We start from the raw sequence: 23,830 nt of genomic DNA, 5'->3' as shown, positions 1-23,830 counted from the left end.
AGATTAGATGGTTTAAAAAAATCAACTCAAAGAGACTTTCTAATCAGCCAGGAAGCCGGCTCTCAGCTGTGGTGCTCAGCTGCCTGCTAAGATGGGCTGGGCCTGGCCCTGGCCAATGCTTGGTGCAGACCTCAAGGGAAATGCAGGTGTAGGAAGCGGCCGTTGTTGCTGTTTCTAAATATGGTGCTTTCCTCTGTAAATTAACCCTGAGCCCGTCCCTCCGCCAGCTGCAAGGGGTGCTGTCCTGCCAGGGCTGCCACATGTAACACAGAAGCTCTGGCGGCTTGGGGTCACCGAACACCGCATGACTTCATTCAGCAAGAACAGGGACATTAGCTCCAGTGTCCTCGCCAAATCCTGGCCTAGCCGATCCCATCCTGCCTCTCTAAACTTCCCCTGCCGTTTCAATTGGATGCAGTGTCCTCCTGCACTTTAAGGCCCAGCTGCCACCTGTCACGGAGTCCCCGGGCGATGCTCTGGAACTGCTCCCCACGAAGCCAGGCAGGACTTTGGGGGACCCTCCTCTCTGTGAGCAGCCTGTCTGCAGGACACACAGCTCACACAGCTTCCCCCTTCCTGGGTCTGACCTCGGAGCATTCAGCCTCCTCTGCCCCTCCGTGCGCTTCCCCCAGCGAGTCCGCTTAGGCAGGGTCCTGGGGGGCCCAGAGGGTCCTGCCCCACAACTCCGCAGTCAGACGTGACTCTCAGCCAGCCAGTAAAACAGAAGGTTTATTAGACAACAGGAACACGGTCTAAAACAGAGCTTGTAGGTACAGAGAACAGGACCCCTCAGCCGGATCCCTCTTGGGGGGGCAGGGAGGCCAGAGCCCCATCTGGATGTCCCTCCATTTCCCCAGCCAGCTCCAAACTGAAACTCTCCAGCCCCTCCTCCGGCCTTTGTCCCCTTCCAGGCCAGGAGGCCACCTGATCTCTTGTTCTCCAACACTTTCAGTTGGCACCTTTGCAGAGGAGGGGCCCAGGCCACCAGTTACCAGGAGACAGGGTGCCAGCCATTCTCTGTGTAGACACCATCACACTGGCCCTCTCGGGCTCTGCAACAGTCACACCCCCTTATCCCACCACCTAGATACTTAAGAACTGCCTAGGGAAAACTGAGACGCCCACACAGTATTCAGAGAAAACGTTAAGAACATTTCCACTTTGTCACACCACCCACTGCTAAACAGCTGCTGTGTTCTGCCCCAGAGGTGGCTGCATTGCAGTGGTGGGTGAAGCGATTCTCCTCCAATGTCCTATCAAGACCCTCCCTGGCAGGCCACCATATCTAATGGACCAGAAACCCGCAGTCAGTCAAGGGCCAGCAGCCAGGTTCCCACGTGTAGTTCTCCCCCCTTGGTTTGCAGCATTGGGTGTAGACATGGGTTTGCTGGACACATGTTTGTTGCAAGTTATTTTCCTTCATTGCAATCTCGGTTTGTGCTGCTCTGGGTTTGAGTCTCGTTTGCAGCCCTGTGGGGGCAGGAGCGATGGGAATGGGTCTCATCACTGCAGGACTGGGAGCAGCTGCTGGGGTGAAGGTTTCAGGGCTGGGCCCATCCTCAATCTCTGTTGCAGTTGCTTTTCCAAAACGCGGGCAGAAATCTTTCCAGCTCGGGCTGTGACAGGCCTGGGGAGAGTCGAGCCCAGACCGGGCAGCCGTGCTTGAGAACAAAGAGTGGAGTAAATGCACTTTTCCCACTCATGCAAAATCCTTGGCCCCATCTCTTGGAACAGCTGCATTGTCCAAATGGCCAGGGTTTGGGAGCTGAAATTTGGCAGGACAATCGTGCTCAGCGAGGAGAAGGGCGGAAAGCTGGGCTTGATTTGGCTGAGTTCCACACTATTGGAGATCGCGTCCCTGCTGGGCCCACCAGATTTTTTGGCCTCTGTTTTCTTGCTAAGCCCAAAGCATCCATGCTTGTGGGGGACAGTGGCTGGGCACTGCAGGTGCGTGCTGTGGCAAAGGCGCCGGTGGTGGTGGGGGGGGTTGCTCAGTCCGCCCGCTATCCCAGAAGCAAGCTGTCCGTGGGACACGGGGGGAGGGGGGTCATGCTGGATGAGGCTGCTATTGCAGCGGGGCCTTGGGCTGAACTGGGCAGCTGGAGGCGCGGCTGTCCTTGGGGAGCTGCCGACTCGCCCCGGGAGGGAGAAGAGAAATAGTGGAAAGCTTCGGACCCCAGCAGAGCAGAGAGTTAATTAGCCGACAAGGCGTCCTGGCCTGGATCGCTTACGCTCAGCGGCTCCCAGCTAAGCCAGGACAGGGGGCAGGAGTTCCCCTGGGGGAGGTGGCTGCTGGATCAGAGGGGCCAAGGAACTACAGGGCTGCGAATTCCACATCAGAGCAGGTGTGTATCCCCCCACCTGCCATTGGTTAACCCCTTAGCTCCCAGGTCAGCCGGTGCATGGCTCGGGAGCCTTGGGGGAGGGCTGAGCACTGGGCAGGTGGTTGGCGCACCTGTTGGGAGAGGCGGAAGGGCTGGGTAGGCAGGAGCAGGCTCCCGTTGCCCGGCAGGGTCCAGCGGGGAGGTTTCGGGGATGGAGACGTGCACTGGGGCAGTTGTTTTGGGAGACAAAGCTGCCAGGAGGCCTGTTGGGGGCAGGCAGTGGGTAGCTGGCAGGTTGGGCAGTGTGTGTGCAGGGGGGAATTGCCCCAGGTTGCTGAGTGGGGCAGGCAGGGAGCTGTAAGGGTGAGAGGTTGAGGCTGGGGGCCAGCGGGGCACATACTTTGGTGGGGTGGGGTGGGGGGGTGGTTGACTTTGCCCTTCCTGGTGCTAATAGGTTGGCGGGTGCCCCCGGCAAGACAGTGTGCCCATGCCATGCTGAGCAGCGCCCTCCCGCTGGCCCCGCTCAGGCATCCGGCCCTGTAATTGGCATTGGGGGTAGGGAGATGTAGGAGCAGGGGAAGAAGCCCCCTCCCCCCGCAAAGAGCGGGGGATCCCCACCTCTGGCAGCCGGCTCTCCCTTTCGCAGCTCCAGCCGGAAAGGTGTGGGGGGGGGGACATGCGTCTCCCGGGAGGGCCGCAGAGGAGCGGTAGCTGCAGACAAAGGCAACAGTCGGGTGTCTGGCAGTGAAGTGGTGAAATAGCCCCACCCGCACCCCTCTGCTGGGGGCAGGGACATGGCCACCAGTGCGCGTGTGCCAGGCCCCCTCTTTCAGATGGCCGAGGAGTGACCGCAAGGACTGACCCCAGTGCTGTATGGGGTAAGTGCCAATAGACCCCTGGTAAATCAGGACTGCATTAGGAGTGGGGTGATCCCAAGAAACTGGGGAGGGTCTAACCCCAAAGCCCAGGGGGCCCAGCCCTCCCGTGGGGGCCAGGCTCAGTGGCTGGGGAAATGGCATCTTGCTCACACTGCCCATGCTCAAGGGGATGCGATCACGGGGCTGTGTCGGGGCTGGGGAAGGAGCTGGCCTAATCTTGCTGCTGGAGGCCTGGGTTCCTCTGGGCCAGCACCAGCGAGGTACCTGGGGAACTCCAGCCCTCCCTGCCCCACGCACAGTGCAGGAGGGTTCTCGTTCCCAGGCGGACGGCTCCCCACTGTCCCCGATCTACCTGTGTGGGGATCACTGAGGGGCGCGTGGGGTCACCACCTGCAGCCAGGCGAGGCTCGGTAACTTACGAGGAAATGAGCAATTCCCCCATGGCTCTGAGCGGGGCAACAATGGCACAAACTGCCCTGTGCCCTTGGCCCCGGCCTCCCAGCCCCCCAGGAGGCACTCGAGCGTTACCCCAACTTCACAGCTGGGGTGAAGAGAGAGAGTCTGACACTGAATCGTGACCGAGATCCCGGCTTGGCCATCTGCCCTAACCGCGAGGTGAGCTGGCTGCCAGCAACCCAGAGAGCCAGGACTTCTGCTAGGCTCTTTGTTCTTTTCAGCACTGAGTGGTTCAAAGGGGTGCTCTGGGGAGCTAGGATCCCACCCTCCAGCTACAGACTGGCTGTCCCAGAGGATCCCCTGCCAACCCCAATGACAATAGCTACAGACGGACTCACCCAGGGCTGCTCGCTCCAGGCTCAGGATTATTTCTCCTGACGATGCATCTAGGCTACGTCTTGTCTTGCATGCTTTCCCTGGGGTCCTGTTTTGAATCTGGAATGATGAAGACGGAGCTGGGTCTGTAAGAGACCTGATGAGGTGGAACTGCCATGGGAAGTTATATTTGGAATTAGATGTATCTCCACTCCTCTCCCTTTGCCAGCACCCTTCTGCCGAGGAGGATGGAGTTAGTGAGTCAGTCAAGTCAACGCAGTTTCAATGCATAAGAACATAAGAACGGCCAGACTGGGTCAGACCAAAGGTCCATCGAGCCCAGTATCCTGTCTGCCAACAGTGACCAGTGCCAGGTGCCCCAGAGGGAATGAACAGAACAGGGAATCATCAAGGGATCCATCCCCTGTTGCCCATTCCCAGCTTCTGGCAAATAGAGGGTAAGGATACCACCCCTGTCCATCCTGGCTAATAGCCATTGATGGGCCTATCCTCCATGAATGTATCTAGTTCTTTTTTGAACCCAGTTATAGTCTTGGCCTTCACAACATCCTCTGGCAAGGAGTTCCACAGGTTGACTGTGTGCGGTGTGGAAAAAATATTTCCTTTTGTTTGTTTTAAACCTGCTGCTTATTAATTTCATTGAGTGGCCCCTAGTTCTTGTGTTATGAGAAGGAGTAAATAACTTCCTGATTTACTTTCTCCACACCAGTCATGATTTTATAGACCTCACAGAATCACAGAATATCAGGGTTGGAAGGGACCTCAGGAGGTCATCTAGTCCAACCCCCTGCTCAAAGCAGGACCAATCCCCAGTTTTTGCCCCAGATCCCAAATGGCCCCCTCAAGGTTTGAACTCACAACCCTGGGTTTAGCAGGCCAATGCTCAAACCACTGAGCTATCCCTCCCCCCAATCACCTCAATCATATCCTCCCTTAGTCTCTCTTTTCCAAGCTGAAAAGTCCCAGTGTTATTAATCTCTCCTCATATGGCAGCCGTTCCATGCACGTCAGGACATTGTCTGCCTGTCTTTGGTAGAGAGCTGGCCCCCAGCACTGCAGGATCTGAAGGTAAACGCCTCGCAATCTTTAACATATTTATGTTACCAACGCCCGTGGAACAGGGGACTACAGATCCCCATTTTACTGATGGGGAACATGAGGCACCATGCGGCTTAGTGACGTCCCCAAGGTCACTCAGGGAGTCTGAGACAGAACAGGAAGTGCCCTACCCAGTCGGCCAGGCTTCCTCCCCCTGGTATTGAATCCTTGCCCACTAGCGCGCTCCTGTCGGAGGGCTACTGGGCCCCACTAGCAATTCCTGTAAGGGGAGAAGTGTCAGAAGAGACCAAGCCACCTGTTGCTTGCTGGGTTTTGTGCATAACACGAGGCTTGGGGGCTTGTATTGAACACAGAGGGGACCAAGAATTGTGAGCTGAGGTCTCGGTAACAAACCGGAATCCCCATTGCAATTTGTGCCCTTCTCTCTGCTCTGCAGTATGTCAGCTGGAAGCGAGCGCCGGGCCGGGCTGCGAGCCACTTGGCTCTCCGCGGGAAGCAGGAGGCTGTCAGCGGGCGAAATGGGATGTCTCCCCCGTTAGAACACGCGTAGCTGCCGGGAGCGGGGTAGGGGATTTGGGAGGTGGCACTCGGCTCTGGGTCCGATACTGAAACCCCAGTGAGGCATCAGACGTATGGCGGGCTCAGAGGTGCATTAGTCCAGAAGCAGCATGAAATCAAGATTCTGCTCACTGATGGACATTAAAATCCCTGTGGCATTCAGTGCCCTCTCCAACCCAATCCAAGGCCCGATCCAAATCCAACTGGGGGTGTAAACATACAGGTCAGTTTCAACTGAATTTAAAAATAAATCTTCACCTCCTAGCCTCTGTGGTTGCGCAGTGTTGCTGTGTGCTGTTAAGTAGTTGTCGTGTGCCACCCCAGAGGTGGCTGCATTTCAGCAGTGGGCTCCATAATTCCTTTGTATGGCTTTTGACTCTTGCAGGCTGAATGGTGATATTAGTATAGTTAGATAGCCCAGCCGAAATGTTTCTCAAATGCACCCGCTGTGGGCGCACGCGACCACCAGGGTTTTTTCTTGTGGCCCTTCCCTGGGAGCACCAGTAGGAGTTGGGCTCTGCCCCCCTCTGGAGCCACAAACACCAGAGGAGCAGGCAGCCCATGTGAGTTCCCCATTTTCCCAGGAACAGTGGGGCTTGGGCTTCCAGCTTCAGCCCTGGGGTGTTTGGTGGCAGGCTCCAGCCATGGGGTTTCGGGCTCCGGCCCTGGGATCACCACCCTCCCCCATCGCCTCTGGCCCCTGGTGCCTCCCTCAGCCCTCTATTGCCCCTGGCCCCTGCTGCCTCCCTACCCACCTCTCCATTCAGGGCTTAATTTGTCCCCTGGCTTGCCAGGGCTGAGTAAGTCTGCTGTGAAAAGCAAAATTAACAAACAGAAATATCAGTTTTCACAGCAGCAGACTTACTAGCTAGCAAGTCTAAAAAACAAAAACAAACCAGCAACCAAAAACCCAAAGAAACAACAAAAAAGACAAGAACGTGCAAAGCACCTTATTTGTGTTTCTAGTCTGTCTAGGTCCAGTAAACAATAGCGACAACTGTACGTTATTTTGATTATTGAGTCTGCAAAAAATAACCGACATAAATCAATGACACTGATCTGGACATGTCTAGGTGCATATTTGTTTGTTTTTCCTAAAGTTAATTAAGTATTTTAGGAAAAATTCCCAGAGCGGCCACCAGCAAGCGTTGGTGGCCGCACTCTGAGGCCACCAAAATTATGTTGTGAGAACCCCCCAGAGTAAATTCTCTCTCGGGAGCCAGCAAGGATGGCTTTCCAGGAACAAGCGGCTTCCTTATTGCAGGAAGCTTTGGTTTGTGTCCAGCATTGTAAGTTACAAAGCGCGAACCTCCCTGCCCTCCATTAGCATGGAAAGCAGCTGGAGGGATGTTTTATTTTCTCCCTGGGAATCCAGTGGGATTTCTCCAGTTCTAGAGGGCTGGCACATGATCCTAAAGTGCATCCCCCCTGCTTCCGTGTCCTAAGTGCTCTCTGATCCGCATAGCTCCCTGCAGCCACCAGCGACAGGTACGACGGGTCTGACTTGAGCTGCTCACACATGCCTTTGAGCAAGCGGCTTCCTGGCTCGCTCCACGCTACTTGTCCTGCCGTGACCTTGGGGGAATTATGTGCACTGAAAGGAACTAAGCTGTTTTTAATTGAGGCAACATGCAACGTCAGATAGCAGGAAAAACCTCTGTGCTTCTTTCTCGGAGGCTGCCTGCTGGGGGAGGAGTTCCCAGGGTACTTAGCTGTGATTTGCAAAGGACTTTGGGCCGCGAGGGTGCTGAACAAGGTGGCCTGAGCAGGTGGATGACCTCCTCCGCATCTCTGGAGCCCCAGGGCGAATCCACCCTGACCCGCAAGCTCTGCGTAGAGCTGGGCAAAAATTTTCAGACCAAAACAGCAGATTCAGGCCCATCCAAAACATTTTGCAAATTCGTGTCTTTTTCACCAAATTGTCCCGTGCAAAGCGCCAGGCGTGGGGCACGACTGATTTCATTGTCCCTACTAAAGGGGAGCCTGGCCTAGCCCTGCATAGCTCCCTGGCCTTCCTCGGCAGCTCACTCCATTCCTGAGGGGTCCTGTATCGTTTTCCCCCCGAATCTGTAACCCAGGTGTTCCCCGCCGCAGGTGATTTAACCCCAGCTATGGCTCGTTCTGTCACCGCTAACTAACGAGGGTATTTTACAGCACAGGAGAATTATTTGCACCATCTGGAGCGGTGATGCTGGAGCAGCTGGGAGCCGGAAAGGTCCCCCCATAATCCTCCCTCTCCCATCACCTTAGCAGGTCAATTTCCACATCTTCTCCAGACCACACTGAGGCTGTCCAGTGCCCTTGACCGCTCCTTGATGGCTGCACTGGCCTGGCTCTGTTTCAGCTTGGGTCCTCTGCTCTGGAAACGCACCCGGAGCCCCTGTGCCCCAGCTCTGCAGACCGGGGAAGCACCTGGGAGAGCTGACCTGAGGATGGTGATGGATGAGCCGGGGATGGTGGGTCTGAGAGGGGAGAAGGTGGGGGTGGAGGGTAAGGGGATGTGGGGGGGGAGGTTGGGCATCAGTAGTATAAAAGGTTTCAGAGTAACAGCCGTGTTAGTCTGTATTCGCAGAAAGAAAAGGAGTACTTGTGGCACCTTAGCGACTAACCAATTTATCTGAGCATGAGCTTTCGTGAGCTACAGCTCACTTCATCGGATGCAAACCGTGGAAGCTGCAACAGACATTATATACACACAGAGTCCATGAAACAATACCCCCTCCCACCCCACTGTCCTGCTGGTAATAGCTTATCTAAAGTGATCATCAAGTTGGGCCATTTCCAGCACAAATCCAGGTTCTCTCACCCTCCCCCCCCTCCCCCCCACAAACTCACTCTCCTGCTGGTAATAGCCCATCCAAAGTGACAACTCTCTTCACAATGTGTATGATAATCAAGGTGGGCCATTTCCTGCACAAATCCAGGTTCTCTCACTCCCCTTCAAAAAACACACACACAAACTCACTCTCCTGCTGGTAATAGCTTATCCGAAGTGACCACTCTCCCTACAATGTGCATGATAATCAAGGTGGGCCATTTCCAGCACAAATCCAGATTTTCTCACACACACCCCCCCCCCCGACCCCTATACACACACAAACTCACTCTCCTGCTGGTAATAGCTTATCTAAAGTGATCATCAAGTTGGGCCATTTCCAGCACAAATCCAGGTTTTCTCACCCACCCCTCCACCCCCATACACACACAAATTCACTCTCCTGCTGGTAATAGCTCATCCAAAGTGACCACTCTCCCTACAATGTGCATGGTAATCAAGGTAGGCCATTTCCAGCACAAATCCAGGCTTTCTCACACACACACCCTTTTTCCCGGGGACACACACACACACACAAAAGTATAGTATAAAAGTAGCAGCTGGATTTGACACCTGCAACGTCCCACCCTTGGCCCAGAGAGGAGCAGCCGGGGGCACGAGGGGGAGCTGCTTGTGACGCAGTAGGGAACGGGGTGGATTGACGGGGGAATGTCGTCCAGTTCTTCTGGGCCTGGGGATGGGAGAGCAGGGGATGAGCCTGTCACCTGAGCCAGGAAGGGGGTGGGGAAACTGGACAAAGGCTGCAGGAGAGAGCCGGCTGTGGGGGGTTGGTTTCAGTTTCGGGCTGGGTGGAGGAACACAGGGAACCCCAGGGCTGGGGTCTGAGCTCCCTGCCCCCCCAGAAGGACTTGACTGAGGGGTCCCGGTTGTACCCACAAGCTCTGTTTCGGACTGTGTTCCTATTGTCCAATAAACCTTCCGCTTTACTGGCTGGCTGAGAGTCACGGTGAATCCCAGGAAGAGGGGTGCAGGGCCCGGACTCCCCCACACTCCGTGACACTGCTCACTGGAGTCAGAGCCCGGGGCGGGGGGGAGCTGGAGCCCCCAGCTTCGTGCCCGAGCTGCTCAGGGGCCATGCAGTCGAACGCGGCCCTGAGCGCGGGGAAGCCAGGTCGGGAGGGCGGCGGGGTCGGTGCGGTGCAGGACGCACTGAGTGCCCGGGGGCAGCCGGCTTCGTGGGTGCAACGGGCCCCAGTTTGCGATGGCGCGGAGCGGCACTGGGGTGACAATGACGTGGATCTCGCAGGGCACTAGCCATCGAGTTCTGGGGGCTCAGGGGTGCCAGATCTGAGCCCATCAAAGCCAATGGCCGTTTTCACCATTGGCTGCCGGGGAAGCAGCGAGGCTCGGATTCCTCCTGGGGGCTGCAGGTCTGGAGTCACCACAGCAGGCCCTGGCCCTGGCAGCAGGTTTGGGCTGAGGCTGAGTCCGCTGGGCAGGGAGGGGCCAGGGAGGGGGTTATTTTGTGTGCCCAATTATCTCCAGCCCGGAGGGCATGAGGAGGGGGCAGCTTCTCCGGAGCACATGGGCTGCAGAATCCCTGCTCCTGGGGGTGGCTCTCCCCCTCCTCTGCTTCCCCACCTGTCTCCCTCCTCCCCTCTGCCTCCCCTTTATGCACGGGGGGCTCGCTGCTCCAGGGTTGCAACCTGCCCCCTCCAGGCCTGGGCTTATCTCCCGGGTGCCAGGACGGAGCCAGCCCCCGGGCAGCTGTGGTCCTGCTTCCTACAGCCCCTGTCTGGGATGCAGCCGGCTAGGGTGGGTTGTTCAGGTCCCGTGGCACCCCCTGCCCCACCTGGGAAGCCCTGGCAGAGTCACCCACTAAAGCAAGGCAGGACGTCAGGACATTAACCTTTGGGGGCCAGCTCCATGAGACTCTCTCCCCCGCCTCCCCAGCCCCATAGTCCCATGTGTTGCTGCGGGGGTTATTCCCATCTGGGAGGGGGAGGATTTTCAGGCTAGTGAGGGGGTGAAGCGCTCAAAGCTGCCTTGTGGCTAGCATGGCCCCCTGCTGCCTGGCTGGCTCCATCCAGCCCCCTGTACTGCACGTGGCCAGCCAGGCGGGGGTCAGCCGGGGCACACCCCCGAGCAGCAGTGTCGGACCTGCATTGCCCTGGGGACCGGGTCGGGCTGCAGGGGACATGCTGGGCAGCCGCCCGCTCGAGGCCGCCTGCCGGGGTGGGCACTGGGGAGCCGGGCTGGCAAAGTGCCTGGATCCTGCCCAGGACCTCCAAGAGCACAAGCCTTGGAGCCTGGACCCTTGTGCCAGCGGGCGGGAGCGGGGCTGGTTCCGTTGTCCCAGGAGGCGGCTGGGAGCCGGGGTTCCCGCCGTTCCAGGGCGGAGGCATCGCACACCTTTCAGCCCAGTGCTGTGTTTGTTGTAGGGTCTTTTGGAGCGGGGAAGGGGGCCCTGGGCACTGGCTTGGTATTGTGGGGGGGCCAGTGCAGGGCGTGTGGGTTTGCTGGTGTACGCGCCTGGTCCCTGCACGCTGGCTTGCGGTCATAGGGTTGGTCTGGGCCTCTGGTTTGTTTGCGTAGGGTCCCTGTTGTTTGCGTAGGGTCCCTTTGGAGGGCTGAGTTCCCTGTTGTGAGCTGGTTCCTCACATGCATGCGGCCCAGTGCTGGGCAGCTGCTGCACGCAGGCCAGGCTGTGATGTACCCAGTGGCTTTGCAGGCTGTCCCTCCGGGGAGGGCCCTGGGGCACCAGCCAGGTCACTTAGCGCCGGTCCAGCTGTCCTGGCACTCGGTTAGGTGTGGAGCGGCTGATCCTGGGGGTGCAGCCAACTCAGGAGCAGGCGTGGGGACGGCCCCGAGCAGCGCTGCAATGGGAATGGGGATTACCTCGTAATAATGGGATCTCAGCCAGGACTTGCTCCCTTTCCAGCCCGATAAGGAGAACGAACTCCTGTGGTGGGTGTCACAGAGTGTGGGGGAGTCAGAGCCCTGCACCCCTCTTCCTGCGATTCACTGCGACTCTCAGCCAGCCAGCAAAAACGGAAGGTTTATTAGACGACAGGAACACAGTCCAAACCAGAGCTTGTAGGTACAGACAACAGGACCCCCTCAGTCCGGTCCATCTGGGAGGCAGAGAGCTTAGACCCCAGCCCTGGGGCTCCCTCCCTTTCCCCCAGTCCACTTCCAATAATCAAACCCTCTCCAGCAGTCTCCCCCAGCCTCCCCCTGGCTCCTACTCCAGCCTTTGTCCAGTTTCCCGGGAAAGGTGCCATCAGGCCCCAACCCCCCTCCTGGCTCAGGTGACAGGCTCAGGTATCCTCCCTCCAGTGAAACCCCCCCTGCTATCCCATCCTCAATGCAGACAGTCCTAGTAAAACTCTCTGCGACATCCCCAGGTCAATCCGCCCCACTCCCTGCTGCGTCACCCTGGGCTCTCGCTGATCAGGCCAGGTCCCGCCCAGGCAGGTGCCAGGATCACGCTGTGCCACTCGCAGAGATGCTGCTCCAGCAGGCGGAGAGTAGCCAGGGCTACAATCGTCAGCCCAGTATCCTGCAATCTGTTCCTACTGAAAGCACAGTCCGAAATCCACCCGGATCCCAGCTGGAGTTCAGCTCACTCAGATCACTGAGCACTGGCTCTGGAAAGCTGCTTGTTACAGGACCTGCAGTAACCCCTTCCACTGCTACAGCCCTAAGAGATCCCACCAGATCCAGTTACTGGCAGAGATCAACAGCAGGCCACCAGGAAGCAACCACTCACCACATCCAACAGCTACCCCAGCTGGTCCTGGAGCACACGGCGGGTTATGCGGGACAGGGTGCTGACCGGATCCAGCCAGGCACAGTGGCCCGCTCTGCAGATCTAGGCGTCTCTGCTTTGTTCCCCACGTGCCCTGGGATTGATTTTCCGATCCTGGAGTTGGAGTCCTTCTGAACAGCGCGCTGGGAGGTTCCGCTTCACTCGGGGCATCGGGCAGGGTGCAGGGTTGTGTGCTCGTGTGTCTGTTCCTTTTGCAAAACCCCTGAGCTGTAGGGCACCATATGGGCTTCCCTGCGGCTGCTGAAATACTCCCTGAGCCGTCTCTGTTTGCACGTCTGGGGCAGGTTGGCTGGTAGGTTGACTGGGTCGTGGCGAGGGGGGTAGGGAGCCGCGTGTGTGGGGTGTGATGCTGGCTCAGTAAAGAACAGGCTGCTGACCCAGTGTGCGAGCGAGGCGTGGTGGGCGAGTAGGATCCCTTTGGATCGTCGGAGAGAGTCCCCCATGGGCTTCCGGCGTCTGCCGCAGAAGAGAACAGGGCCCTAGCTGGCCTGCGGATGTTGGTGTATAGTTAAGACACGGGGTATCTGGAACCCAGCTGGGCCCCTGTGGTTTCCTCGTGGTCTCAGTGTTGTGTAGAGAGAAAAGACACAACCAGGAGCTAACCCCCAATGAGCCTTTCCAGCCCAGTTTCCCACAGAGGCGGGAGAGCAAAAGCCAGGACAGCAAAAAACAAACCAACCCCAAACCAACCCAAACAACTGCCCTCCCTCCATGGTTAGGCTGCATGTGCTGACATTAGCCCCCCCTGCCCCCCTCGCGGACCCCTGGAACTTGCCCCTGTTCGATTTCCATCCTTAAGAAATGTCCGTGTGTTTTGTTTCTTCTTCTTTATTTTTACAAACTAAAGTGTAACTTGCACCCGACTTGACCTGCTGCACGTGCATTTACCTGCTGCCTTTGTGAGTTCAACCGGAGTTTCTTCTCTGTTGCATCTTTCTCTGTGTGTGATGGTTCCTCTGTCTCTCCCTCCCTCCCCCCAGCCCTCCCTTCCTGGATGTCCTGCCCCGGGGTGCGATGCACAATCATTCTGCGTTGCATTGCTTGGGTCGCCTTTTATCCCTGGGCTGCGGTGAATTCCCACAGCCTGGCTCAAGAACGGCTGAGGGCAGGGCCCAGAACTAGCCCAGTGATGCTTGAAGGGTGAAATTTGCCGCTGTGCCTAGTACACAGCCTAGGCATTAGTGTGATGCCCACGCCTTTTAGGACTTGTGCTGACCCTCTGGTGAATTTCACTTTCAAGCCGCAGTGTCCCTTTCCCACTGCACGTTAAAGCCCCCAAAAAGCAGCTCTGTCAAGACAGCATCTTATTACTCATCAGATCTGCCCCCTGCCAGACAGACAGACAAACGAACGAATAGTCAGGCCAAGCACAGAGACAGCACCAGGAAGGTGAGCTGGCTTCTCTTCAGGTCGGATCGCGCCAGTTTTAGAATCACCGTGCACAAGCCAGGAAAGACCCAGCTTGTGTTTCAGATCTCAGGGGCCTTTGCAGGGCTGGTAATTTAACCTGGAGATTGAGAGACTGGGTGGAAGAAATTGACTGGGGCTGGCTAGCAGTTATTTTTGTCAGAGGGTCTTTTTTTAGGTTAGGGGTTTTTTTAATGAAAAGTGACTTTATGCATAAAATAAAACTTTCCCACCCAACATTTGTATTGTGTGAAATTTCCCCTTTTTTTTGTCTGAAATTGTAAACAGAAGAAAATCATTTAGAATCAAAATCAGCTTTGGGGTGCTTTCTTCTCCCCACCCCTCTTTTCTTCCACTAGCAAACAGGGGTGGAGGAGAGAAAGTGGGAAACTCCCCAGGTGACCCGGTCTGGGTTCAGTTGTGTTTGAATCCTTTGGAACCGGTTCATTGAGAAATCAGAAAATTCAAGAAAAAAAATTTTTTTAATGAAATGAAAATTGGTTGTTTGCAGTTTCCCCAAAAAATAATATAAAACTGAGCCACAAACCCAGAACCCCACGTTCCCGTGGCCACGTGGACTTGTCAGGGCAGAGCTCGAATTTCAGGGGTTGCCCTACCTCCCCCCACCCCCGGATCTCAGCAATACTAGAGTTCGGGGATCCCTGAGTCCTGTCACCCCGACTGCAGCAGTGTCCAGACAGTCCCTGCCTCTGGAGCCTGGGGACCCTGCCTGCACCCAAACGCTGAGCCACTTCCACCCAAACAGCTGCCGTGCTGGGGACGTGCCGGTGGCTGAGGAGCAGCAATGGGCCCAGACCGGTAGGACACTGGTTCGAATCTAGCTCACGCTGAAATGGCTCAGTGTAGTGACTCAGGACCGCTCAGTGCTCTGTGATGACCTGCTGATCCCAGTTCCCACCCAGAGCCCAATACCCCCGCCAGCCGCAGCTAGGGGCATTTCAGCAGAGGTCGAGGGTTAACCGGGGAACATGAGTCCCGTGTGCACAGGGAGGAGAAGGGCTGTCGGTAAAACCTCTCCGCTCTCCTCCTACTCCACCCCACTGGGCTGGTGCTGGAAATATTTAATTCTCATGTAGATGGGGGGTATCTAACACCCCAGCCTTGTGGGGCAGAGCGGGGCAGCGCTGTGCGTAGGGAGCCCCAAAGAGACCCTGCACCCGTCAGCATCAGTCCCGCCCCCCCGCAGCTGTTCCTTTCCTCGGGGGGCCGTGTCCCGGTGCTGCTCTGACCCCTCTTGTCCGTGTCATCCAGGGAGGCTGCTGCGCTCTGAGACTCCTGGCCTGAGACAACCCGAAGGGGCCCCAGGGACAGGGAGGGTGTGGGTGGGCAGACCTGGGCATGCCAGCTGAAGGGGCAAGGGCCCAGTCCAAGGGATTTAATTTGGGGCAGGGGGACTGATGAAAGCCCAGACTCTTAAGCAAGGAGGGCAGATGGGGGTTGCTGTGCTGGGGAGTCCCTGCTGCCTGGCACCCCCCAGGGGCCTGGCAAAGAGCTCCTGAGAGCCTCCCTACAAAGCCAGGCACCCCCCCCCGCCCCCCCGCCCAGCCTGCACCTGCAGCAGGGACAGCTCAGTGCAGGGAGCTGCATGGGGGGCCGGAGACATGTTGAACCTCCTTCCCTGCCATGTCAGCATTCAGCAGAGGAAGGAGCAAGTGGGATGGTGTCTGGAACCCTTGAGGGGGCTGTGGCAGTGCTGGGGGGCACTGCCCTGGCGGGGGGGGGGGCGTGTAGGGCAGAGGTCCAAGGCAGAGTCGGCTGTTGAAGTCAGAACAGGCCCTTACTACTGACAGGGCCAAGAGGACGGGCTGGGAATTAGAGCAGCCCTGCTCAAGAGGGGGCTGCGGGTCGGGAGTGAGGGGCCCCGGCAGAGCTGGGTCGGGGAGCCCAGGGCTGGGCTAGCAGGGGGCTGCAGGTCAGGAGTGAGGGGCCCTGGCAGAGCACGGGGAGGGGGGAGCCCAGGCTGGGCTAGCAGTGGGCTGCGGGTCGGGAGTGAGGGGCCCTGGCAGAGCTGGGTCGGGGAGCCCAGGCTGGGCTAGCAGTGGGCTGCGGGTCGGGAGTGAGGGGCCCCGGCAGAGCTGGGTCGGGGAGCCCAGGGCTGGGCTAGCAGGGGGCTGCGGGTCAGGAGTGAGGGGCCCTGGCAGAGCACGGGGAGGGGGAGCCCAGGCTGGGCTAGCAGTGGGCTGCGGGTCGGGAGTGAGGGGCCCCGGCAGAGCTGGGTCGGGGAGCCCAGGCTGGGCTAGCAGTGGGCTGCGGGTCAGGAGTGAGGGGCCCCGGCAGAGCTGGGTCGGGGAGCCCAGGCTGGGCTAGCAGTGGGCTGCGGGTCGGGAGTGAGGGGCCCCGGCAAAGCTGGGTCGGGGAGCCCAGGGCTGGGCTAGCAGGGGGCTGAGGGTCAGGAGTGAGGGGCCCTGGCAGAGCACGGGGAGGGGGGAGCCCAGGCTGGGCTAGCAGTGGGCTGCGGATCGGGAGTGAGGGGCCCCGGCAAAGCTGGGTCGGTGAGCCCAGGCTGGGCTAGCAGGGGGCTGCGGGTCGGGAGTGAGGGGCCCCGGCAGAGCATGGGGAGGGGGAGCCCAGGGCTGGGCTAGCAGGGGGCTGAGGGTCAGGAGTGAGGGGCCCTGGCAGAGCACGGGGAGGGGGGAGCCCAGGCTGGGCTAGCAGTGGGCTGCGGGTCGGGAGTGAGGGGCCCCGGCAGAGCTGGGTCGGTGAGCCCAGGCTGGGCTAGCAGTGGGCTGTGGGTTGGGAGTGAGGGGCCCTGGCAGAGCTGGGTCGGGGAGCCCAGGCTGGGCTAGCAGTGGGCTGCGGGTTGGGAGTGAGGGGCCCCGGCAGAGCACGGGGAGGGGGGAGCCCAGGCTGGGCTAGCAGGGGGCTGTGGGTCGGGAGTGAGGGGCCCCGGCAGAGCACGGGGAGGGGGGAGCCCAGGCTGGGCTAGCAGGGGGCTGCGGGTCAGGAGTGAGGGGCCCCGCCAGAGCACGGGGAGGGGGAGCCCAGGCTGGGCTAGCAGGGGGCTGCGGGTCGGGAGTGAGGGGCCCCGGCAGAGCACGGGGAGGGGGAGCCCAGGCTGGGCTAGCAGGGGGCTGTGGGTCGGGAGTGAGGGGCCCCGGCAGAGCTGGGTCGGTGAGCCCAGGCTGGGCTAGCAGTGGGCTGCGGGTTGGGAGTGAGGGGCCCCGGCAGAGCTGGGTCGGTGAGCCCAGGCTGGGCTAGCAGGGGGCTGCGGGTCAGGAGTGAGGGGCCCTGGCAGAGCACGGGGAGGGGGAGCCCAGGCTGGGCTAGCAGGGGGCTGCGGGTTGGGAGTGAGGGGCCCCGGCAGAGCTGGGTCGGGGAGCCCGGGCTGGGCTAGCAGGGGGCTGCGGGTTGGGAGTGAGGGGCCCCGGCAGAGCACGGGGAGGGGGGAGCCCAGGCTGGGCTAGCAGTGGGCTGCAGGTTGGGAGTGAGGGGCCCCGGCAGAGCTGGGTCGGGGAGCCCAGGCTGGGCTAGCAGGGGGCTGCGGGTCGGGAGTGAAGGGCCCCGGCAGAGCTGGGTCGGGGAGCCCGGGCTGGGCTAGCAGGGGGCTGCGGGTTGGGAGTGAGGGTCCCCGGCAGAGCACGGGGAGGGGGGAGCCCAGGCTGGGCTAGCAGGGGGCTGCGGGTCGGGAGTGAGGGGCCCCGGCAGAGCACGGGGAGGGGGGAGCCCAGGCTGGGCTAGCAGGGGGCTGCGGGTCGGGAGTGAGGGGCCCCGGCAGAGCACGGGGAGGGGGGAGCCCAGGGCTGGGCTAGCAGGGGGCTGCGAGTCGGGAGTGAGGGGCCCCGGCAGAGCACGGGGAGGGGGGAGCCCAGGCTGGGCTAGCAGGGGGCTGCGAGTCAGGAGTGAGGGGCCCCGGCAGAGCTGGGTCGGGGAGCCCAGGCTGGGCTAGGAGGGGGCTGCGGGTTGGGAGTGAGGGGCCCCGGCAGAGCACGGGGAGGGGGGAGCCCAGGCTGGGCTAGCAGGGGGCTGCGGGTCGGGAGTGAGGGGCCCCGGCAGAGCACGGGGAGGGGGGAGCCCAGGCTGGGCTAGCAGTGGGCTGCGGGTCGGGAGTGAGGGGCCCCGGCAGAGAACGGGGAGGGGGGAGCCCAGGGCTGGGCTAGCAGGGGGCTGCGAGTCAGGAGTGAGGGGCCCCGGCAGAGCACGGGGAGGGGGGAGCCCAGGGCTGGGCTAGCAGGGGGCTGCGAGTCAGGAGTGAGGGGCCCCGGCAGAGCACGGGGAGGGGGAGCCCAGGCTGGGCTAGCAGGGGGCTGCGAGTCAGGAGTGAGGGGCCCCGGCAGAGCACGGCGAGGGGGGAGCCCAGGCTGGGCTAGCAGGGGGCTGCGAGTCAGGAGTGAGGGGCCCCGGCAGAGCTGGGTCGGGGAGCCCAGGCTGGGCTAGGAGGGGGCTGCGGGTTGGGAGTGAGGGGCCCCGGCAGAGCACGGGGAGGGGGGAGCCCAGGCTGGGCTAGCAGGGGGCTGCGGGTCGGGAGTGAGGGGCCCCGGCAGAGCACGGGGAGGGGGAGCCCAGGTTGGGCTAGCAGGGGGCTGCGAGTCAGGAGTGAGGGGCCCCGGCAGAGCACGGGGAGGGGGGAGCCCAGGCTGGGCTAGGAGGGGGCTGCGGGTCAGGAGTGAGGGGCCCCGGTAGAGCACGGGGAGGGGGGAGCCCAGGCTGGGCTAGCAGGGGGCTGCGAGTCAGGAGTGAGGGGCCCCGGCAGAGCTGGGTCGGGGAGCCCAGGCTGGGCTAGCAGGGGGCTGTGGGTCAGGAGTGAGGGGCCCCGGCAGAGCTGCGTGTGATGGTGCAGCTCTTTGCTTACATCCCAGGCCAGAACCCAGAGTCCCCCTCTGGAGTCCCCGGGAGTGAGGAATGAGCCGTGTCTGGCCCAGCTCAGTCGGGGGCAGGGGCAGTTTCCATATCCGAAGCCCGGGGGTTCTTGTGGGGGTCTGATGCTGTCATGCTGCCTTGTCAAAGCCCCACGGAGCAGTGACAGCCTTACCCCCGGCTCCTTCTGGCTGTCTCAGACCAGGGCCCTGCGGGTCTGATCCCGCCCGCCTGCCTGCCCGTCCACCCATCTGCCCGCCAGTCTGCCCGTCCACCCATCTGCCCGCCTGCCTGCTCGTCCACCCATCCGCCCGCCAGTCTGCCCGTCCACCCATCTGCCCGCCAGTCTGCCCGTCCACCCATCTGCCCACCCGCCTGCCCGTCCACCCATCTGCCCGCCAGTCTGCCTGTCCACCCATCCGCCTGCCCACTCATCCATCCCCCCGCCCACCCGCCTGCCCATCCACCCATCCATCCCCCCGCCCGCCATGCTGTGCGAGTTGCATGTTGCAGTTTAATTTGTGCGGCTCTGTTTTGTGTTTTAGTCATTTTCAAACAAGCGTTGTGTGTGGGGAAAGGAACAAACCCAGCCCCACTCACAGCAGCTTCCCCCTCCCTGGCCAGCGCCTCTCTCCCCCCAGCCTCATCACGGGGTCTGCCCTGGGCCATCAGTGGCTGCTAGTCTGAAAATCACAGACTCCTGTCTCGGACACGGTCAGTTCCTCAGTGTACTGATCCCCTGGGATCTTAGCCGTCCCTAACCAGCCCCTGCAGCTCCCGCACCTTCCTGGGGATCCTGGGGCAAGCCCCAAACCCCTGCCACGTGCCCTGGGAGAGGTCCTCTCCTGAACCCACAGCTGGCAATTGCTTGTGACCCAGAAGCCCTGGCATTAGGGGTCTAATCCCACCCATGGGCCAAGCTGCCATCAGGGTGTGAAGTCCTAACCCCAGTGTCCTTGATGGAGGTTGATTTCAGTGGGGCCAGGGCCCCCTCCTGGGGGCAGAGCCCCTCTCCTGCTCCCCTCCCTGGTGTGACAAAGTGGGACTGTTCTTAATGTTCAGTTGTCAGGGAGTCCCTGGGCGATGCTCTGGAACTGCTCCCCATGAAGCCAGGCAGGACTCTGGGGAAGTCTCCTTTCTGGGAGCAGCCTGTCTGCAGGACACACAGCTCACACGGCTTCCACCTTCCTGGGTCTGACCTCGGAGCATTCAGCATCCTCTGCCCCTCTGTGCGCGCCCAGGCGGGGTCCTGGGGCAGCCAGAGGGTCCTGCACACCAACTCCGCAGTCAGACGGGACTCTCAGCCAGCCAGGAAAACAGAGGTTTATTAGACGACAGGAACATGGTCTAACACAGAGCTTGTAGGTGCAGAGAACCGGACCCCTCAGCTGGGTCCATTTTGGGGGGCAGTGAGCCAGACAACCCCGTCTGCCCTTCACTCCATGTCCCAGCCAGCCCCAAGTGGCCAGGAAACAGGGTGTCGGCCATTGTCTGTGTCCAGACCCCTGCACACACCTGCCCTCTAGGGCTCTGCAACGATCGTACACCCTTACCCCACCCCCTAGATACTTAAGAACTGCATAGGGGAAACTGAGGCACCCCCACAGTATTCAGAGGAAACATTAAGAACAGTCCCACTTCGTCACACCTGGCTCTTAGACCAGTGGCTTGGAGCTGTTGGTTGACCCAGGAGATTCTGTGGTGTGCTCAGATGTTTGTTGCCCACAGGGAGTTACGGGAGTGTCCCTGGGGAATGTCACCAGTTTGGCCCCCCCTATAATTCATACGTGGGGAGCGGAGCAGGAGCGCTGGCTGTGGGGGAGCTCCTGGCTACTCCAGCCCCAGCCTCTCCCAGTAGGGGGTGCTGTAGGGAGCGGGGCAAGAGCTGGCTGTAGGGGGCGCTCCCAGCTACTTCAGTCCCAGCCCATCTCGCCCTAAGGACCCCCAGCGATGGCCATTCCCTCCCTCCCTCCCTCCCTCAGTGAGGCTGTGCCGATGGCTAATTCCCTCCCTGCAAAAAAAAAAGAAAAAGCCAGAGGTTCGGCCCCCTCCCCTTAGCTCCTGGCCAGTGGCATCTCCCCGCTGACCTGTGGGCAATCATGGTCCATGCGCTACGTCTCCGAATGGCCCAACCCGAGACCCCGCACAGACGCTCCCCGCTCCTGCGTAACTCGCCAACTCCCCCGGTGACCAATGCACAAACAGGGTCGACCTTGGATGCCAACAGCCTCTCTGGGTCCAAAGCAAGCCTGAAAATTCCAGCCAGCCTATCACCCTCTCCAGAGCGGGAACAGCCTCTCCTCTCCCCAGCAGCAAAGCCGGGACCCCCTCCTTCTGGCAGCAGGAAAGGGGGAGCACCTGTGCTAGGGAGATCTGCCTGTGGGCACCTCAAAATCCCTCAGGCCCTGCAGCCCAATAGTGACCCAGTGGTTCCCCACCCTCCAAGCTAAAGCTGGCCTGGCTGAATATGGGTGGGGCTGTGGGCAGGCGAAGGGTTTGTTCCTATTCCCACAGGGCTCGCGGGGAGCCAGGGGCAGAGCTGGGCCCTGCTGCCCTCTCAGGCTGTATGCGTCTCTCCCTGCCCGCAGCGCCCGTGTCTGGCATGGCTGGGTCTTACCTCTGGCTCGTCGCTGGGGGTGGGGCAGGGGACGGGCTGCTGCTTTGTTAACTCTTCTGCTTGGTGACTCTTGTTTTTTCTAGGCAACCCGCCCGGCCAAACCAAAAAAGCCCTGAAGCAGCGACTCCTCAAACTGCTGCCCTGCTGCGGGCCCCAATCCATCCCCTCAGTCAGCGAAAGCAAGTGCCGCTTCTTCCCTTTGCATGTGTGTGGCCCCGGGGGGGACGCTCTCCCCGGGACAAGAGGCACCATCGCCCCTTCATGCAGCCGGGAGGCGGGGATATGGCACGGGCGATTCTGCCCCAGGCCCAGGGGATGGACTGGGGGGTACGGGGTGAGGGTGATGTATAGGCTCAGGCAGCGTGGGCCGAGGGTAGCAGCATCTTGCAGGCAGCTGGGCACCCGGAGGCATGCTCAGCGCCAGGGTGCAAACTTGGGGGGTTACCGGCCGCACTGGCCAAAGCCCCAGGAAACCTGCAGTAGCCCAAGGGAACCGGGCGGGGTGGGAGCGTGTAGGTCTTGCCTCCTTCTCGACCTGTCCATCCTCCTGGCTGGTCATGTGCCACCGGACTCAGTGGTGTCGCTCCTGGGTCAAGCCCACCGGGGCCCGGCCCATTCTCTGCGCTACCGGCCGGATTTGTGTTCGAGTCTTGCTCCCGCCACCCTGTCCACACCCAGCCTGAGCCGAGCTGCCGGGCTCCCCGGTCCCCGGGGGCAGCGTGTTCTGCAGGCCCAGCCGGGTGTCCTGCAGGAGGGAATCTGCTGAAACCAGCGGAGTGACGCTGCCCAGCAAGTGACTTTCCAGATCTGCTGGGAGCAGGGTCCAGGCCATGCTCTGAGCCGGGCTGGTTCCAGCCTGCTGTCCTGGTGCCCCAGGGGAGGCGCCATCAAGCGCTGGCCTGACAGACGCTTTCCATCACAACAGCCCAGCAGGCTGCTGCCCATCCAGAGCCCCAGGTGGCTGGCATAACTGCTGGTCCTGTGCGTGGTGGGACCAGCCGGGCACTAGCGTGCAGAGGGCGGTGCCAGTCGCGGAGGGGCTCTCCTCGGTGCCATCCAAACTGGGCATCGACATTCAAATCTGCAATCCACCCTCCAGCGGACAGGGTCAGGAGGGACCAAACGCTGGCGTGCCCCTCTGTCAGCGCCTGCCCTCCGCGGGACTCTTCGCGCCTCTGTGCCTACAGAAGGGGAGCGCACCGCACAGAGGGGGAGCGGACAGGCAGACCTGCCCTGGGCACCAGACCCCCATCTCCAGAGTCCCGGGGGCGTGCTTTGAGTCCCCGCTCCCCATCTCAGTAAGCGCCCGGCCAGCTGGTCATGCGGATGGTGGAAATGGATGGGGTCGAGCCCCGTGGCTGATGTTCAGTGGTCGGAGGGACCCCCAAGGGAAAGCAGGGGGCGGAACTCAGCGAGTGCTTCCAGCACAGGCAGTCGCATGGGGCCGGCTCCCTTAGCGGCGTCTCGCCACTTAAACCAACCTCCAGGCAATGGGGAGGAGCCGGCATGCGAAGGGTGGGTGTCCTGGGACATCCAGCCCCGGGCGCCTCGGAGGGCCGTGCCTTATGGCGTCGGTGACCAGCCCTGCCTGTGAATCGGCTCAGGCCTGGCCTCGGGGCCCGTGCCCGCTGTCCCTGCAGCAGGGTGCAGGTTGCCCCATGCTGGGTGGCGGAGGGTGGGGGAAGAGCAGCGGGGAGTTGGGTGCCAGTCGGGCAGAACCTCTCCACCACTTGCTGGGGCAGGGCAGGGCGACACTCAGAGGACCGGAGAGACCCAGCGACTGAGCGACTCCCACAGCCCTGGGACGGGAGGGTGGGGGCGAATGCAGGGCTGAGGCTACACAGGATCCCTGGAGGATTTGGGGTAGCAGAGCCTAGGGGAGCCTGGCAGGGGCCCCACCCATCCTCTCTCCTGCCCCGGCAGGGTGGCTCTCTGGCTCAGCACAGGGTGCTGGCCGATGTGGTGAGGGAGCCTGATTCCTTTGGAAGGAGCCTCCCTGGAAGTATTGGGGTGGGACTGCGTGGGTCGGGGGTTGAGGGGGCAGGAAGGGGAGGCTGGGAGGGAGGATTAGGGGGTAAGAGGCAGGAAGGGGAGGCTGGGGGGAGGATTAGGGGGTGAGGGGCAGGAAGGGGAGGCTGGGAGGAGGATTGGGGTGAGGGGGCAGGAAGGGGAGGCTGGGGGAGGATTAGGGGGTGAGAGGGCAGGAAGGGGAGGCTGGGGGGAGGATTGGGGTGAGGGGGCAGGAAGGGGAGGCTGGGGGAGGATTAGGGGGTGAGAGGGCAGGAAGGGGAGGCTGGGGGGAGGATTGGGGTGAGGGGCAGGAAGGGCAGGCTGGGGGGAGGATTAGGGGGTGAGGGGCAGGAAGGGGAGGCTGGGGGGAGGATTAGGGGGTGAGGGGCAGGAAGGGGAGGCTGGGGGGAGGATTGGGGTGAGGGGGCAGGAAGGGGAGGCTGGGGGGAGGATTAGGGGGTGAGAGGGCAGGAAGGGGAGGTTGGGGAGAGAATTGGAGGGTGAGGGGGCAGGAAGGGGAGGCTGGGAGGGAGGATTAGGGGGTGAGGGGCAGGAAGTGGCAGCTGGGAGGGAGGATTAGGGGGTGAGGGGCAGGAAGGGGAGGCTGGAAGGGAGGATTAGGGGTGAGGGGCAGGAAGGGGAGGCTGAGGGGGAGGATTGGGGTGAAGGGGCAGGAAGGGGAGGCTGGGGGTAGGGCGTCATGGGGGCTTGGTAGGGGGTAGCCCCAAGGGGGAGGGGGAGGGCGGGGGCAGCTGGCGCCGT

The 23,830-nt window shown here is 61.2% G+C and overlaps 1 protein-coding gene across 6 annotated transcripts in view; it reads left to right on the top strand.

The window, feature by feature from the left end:
• Nucleotides 1-23,830, top strand: part of KCNIP2 (potassium voltage-gated channel interacting protein 2) — a 133,830-nt gene that overhangs the window by 96,355 nt on the left and 13,645 nt on the right. For 3 of the 6 annotated variants that reach the window (XM_084633180.1, XM_084633178.1, XM_084633177.1), the window contains exon 2: nucleotides 21,142-21,237. The exons of the other annotated variants lie outside the window; for them this stretch is intronic. In XM_084633180.1, coding sequence (XP_084489306.1) covers nucleotides 21,142-21,237 — 96 coding nt within the window. The remainder of the gene's footprint in view (nucleotides 1-21,141; nucleotides 21,238-23,830) is intronic. 6 annotated transcript variants of the gene reach the window in all.

The sequence above is a fragment of the Lepidochelys olivacea genome (genome assembly GCF_965140295.1).
Source record: "Lepidochelys olivacea isolate rLepOli2 genome assembly, chromosome: 7".
NCBI lineage: Eukaryota > Metazoa > Chordata > Testudines > Cheloniidae > Lepidochelys > Lepidochelys olivacea.
The sequence above is the reverse complement of the archived record's forward strand: the minus strand, read 5'-3'. Positions and strand labels throughout refer to the sequence as shown.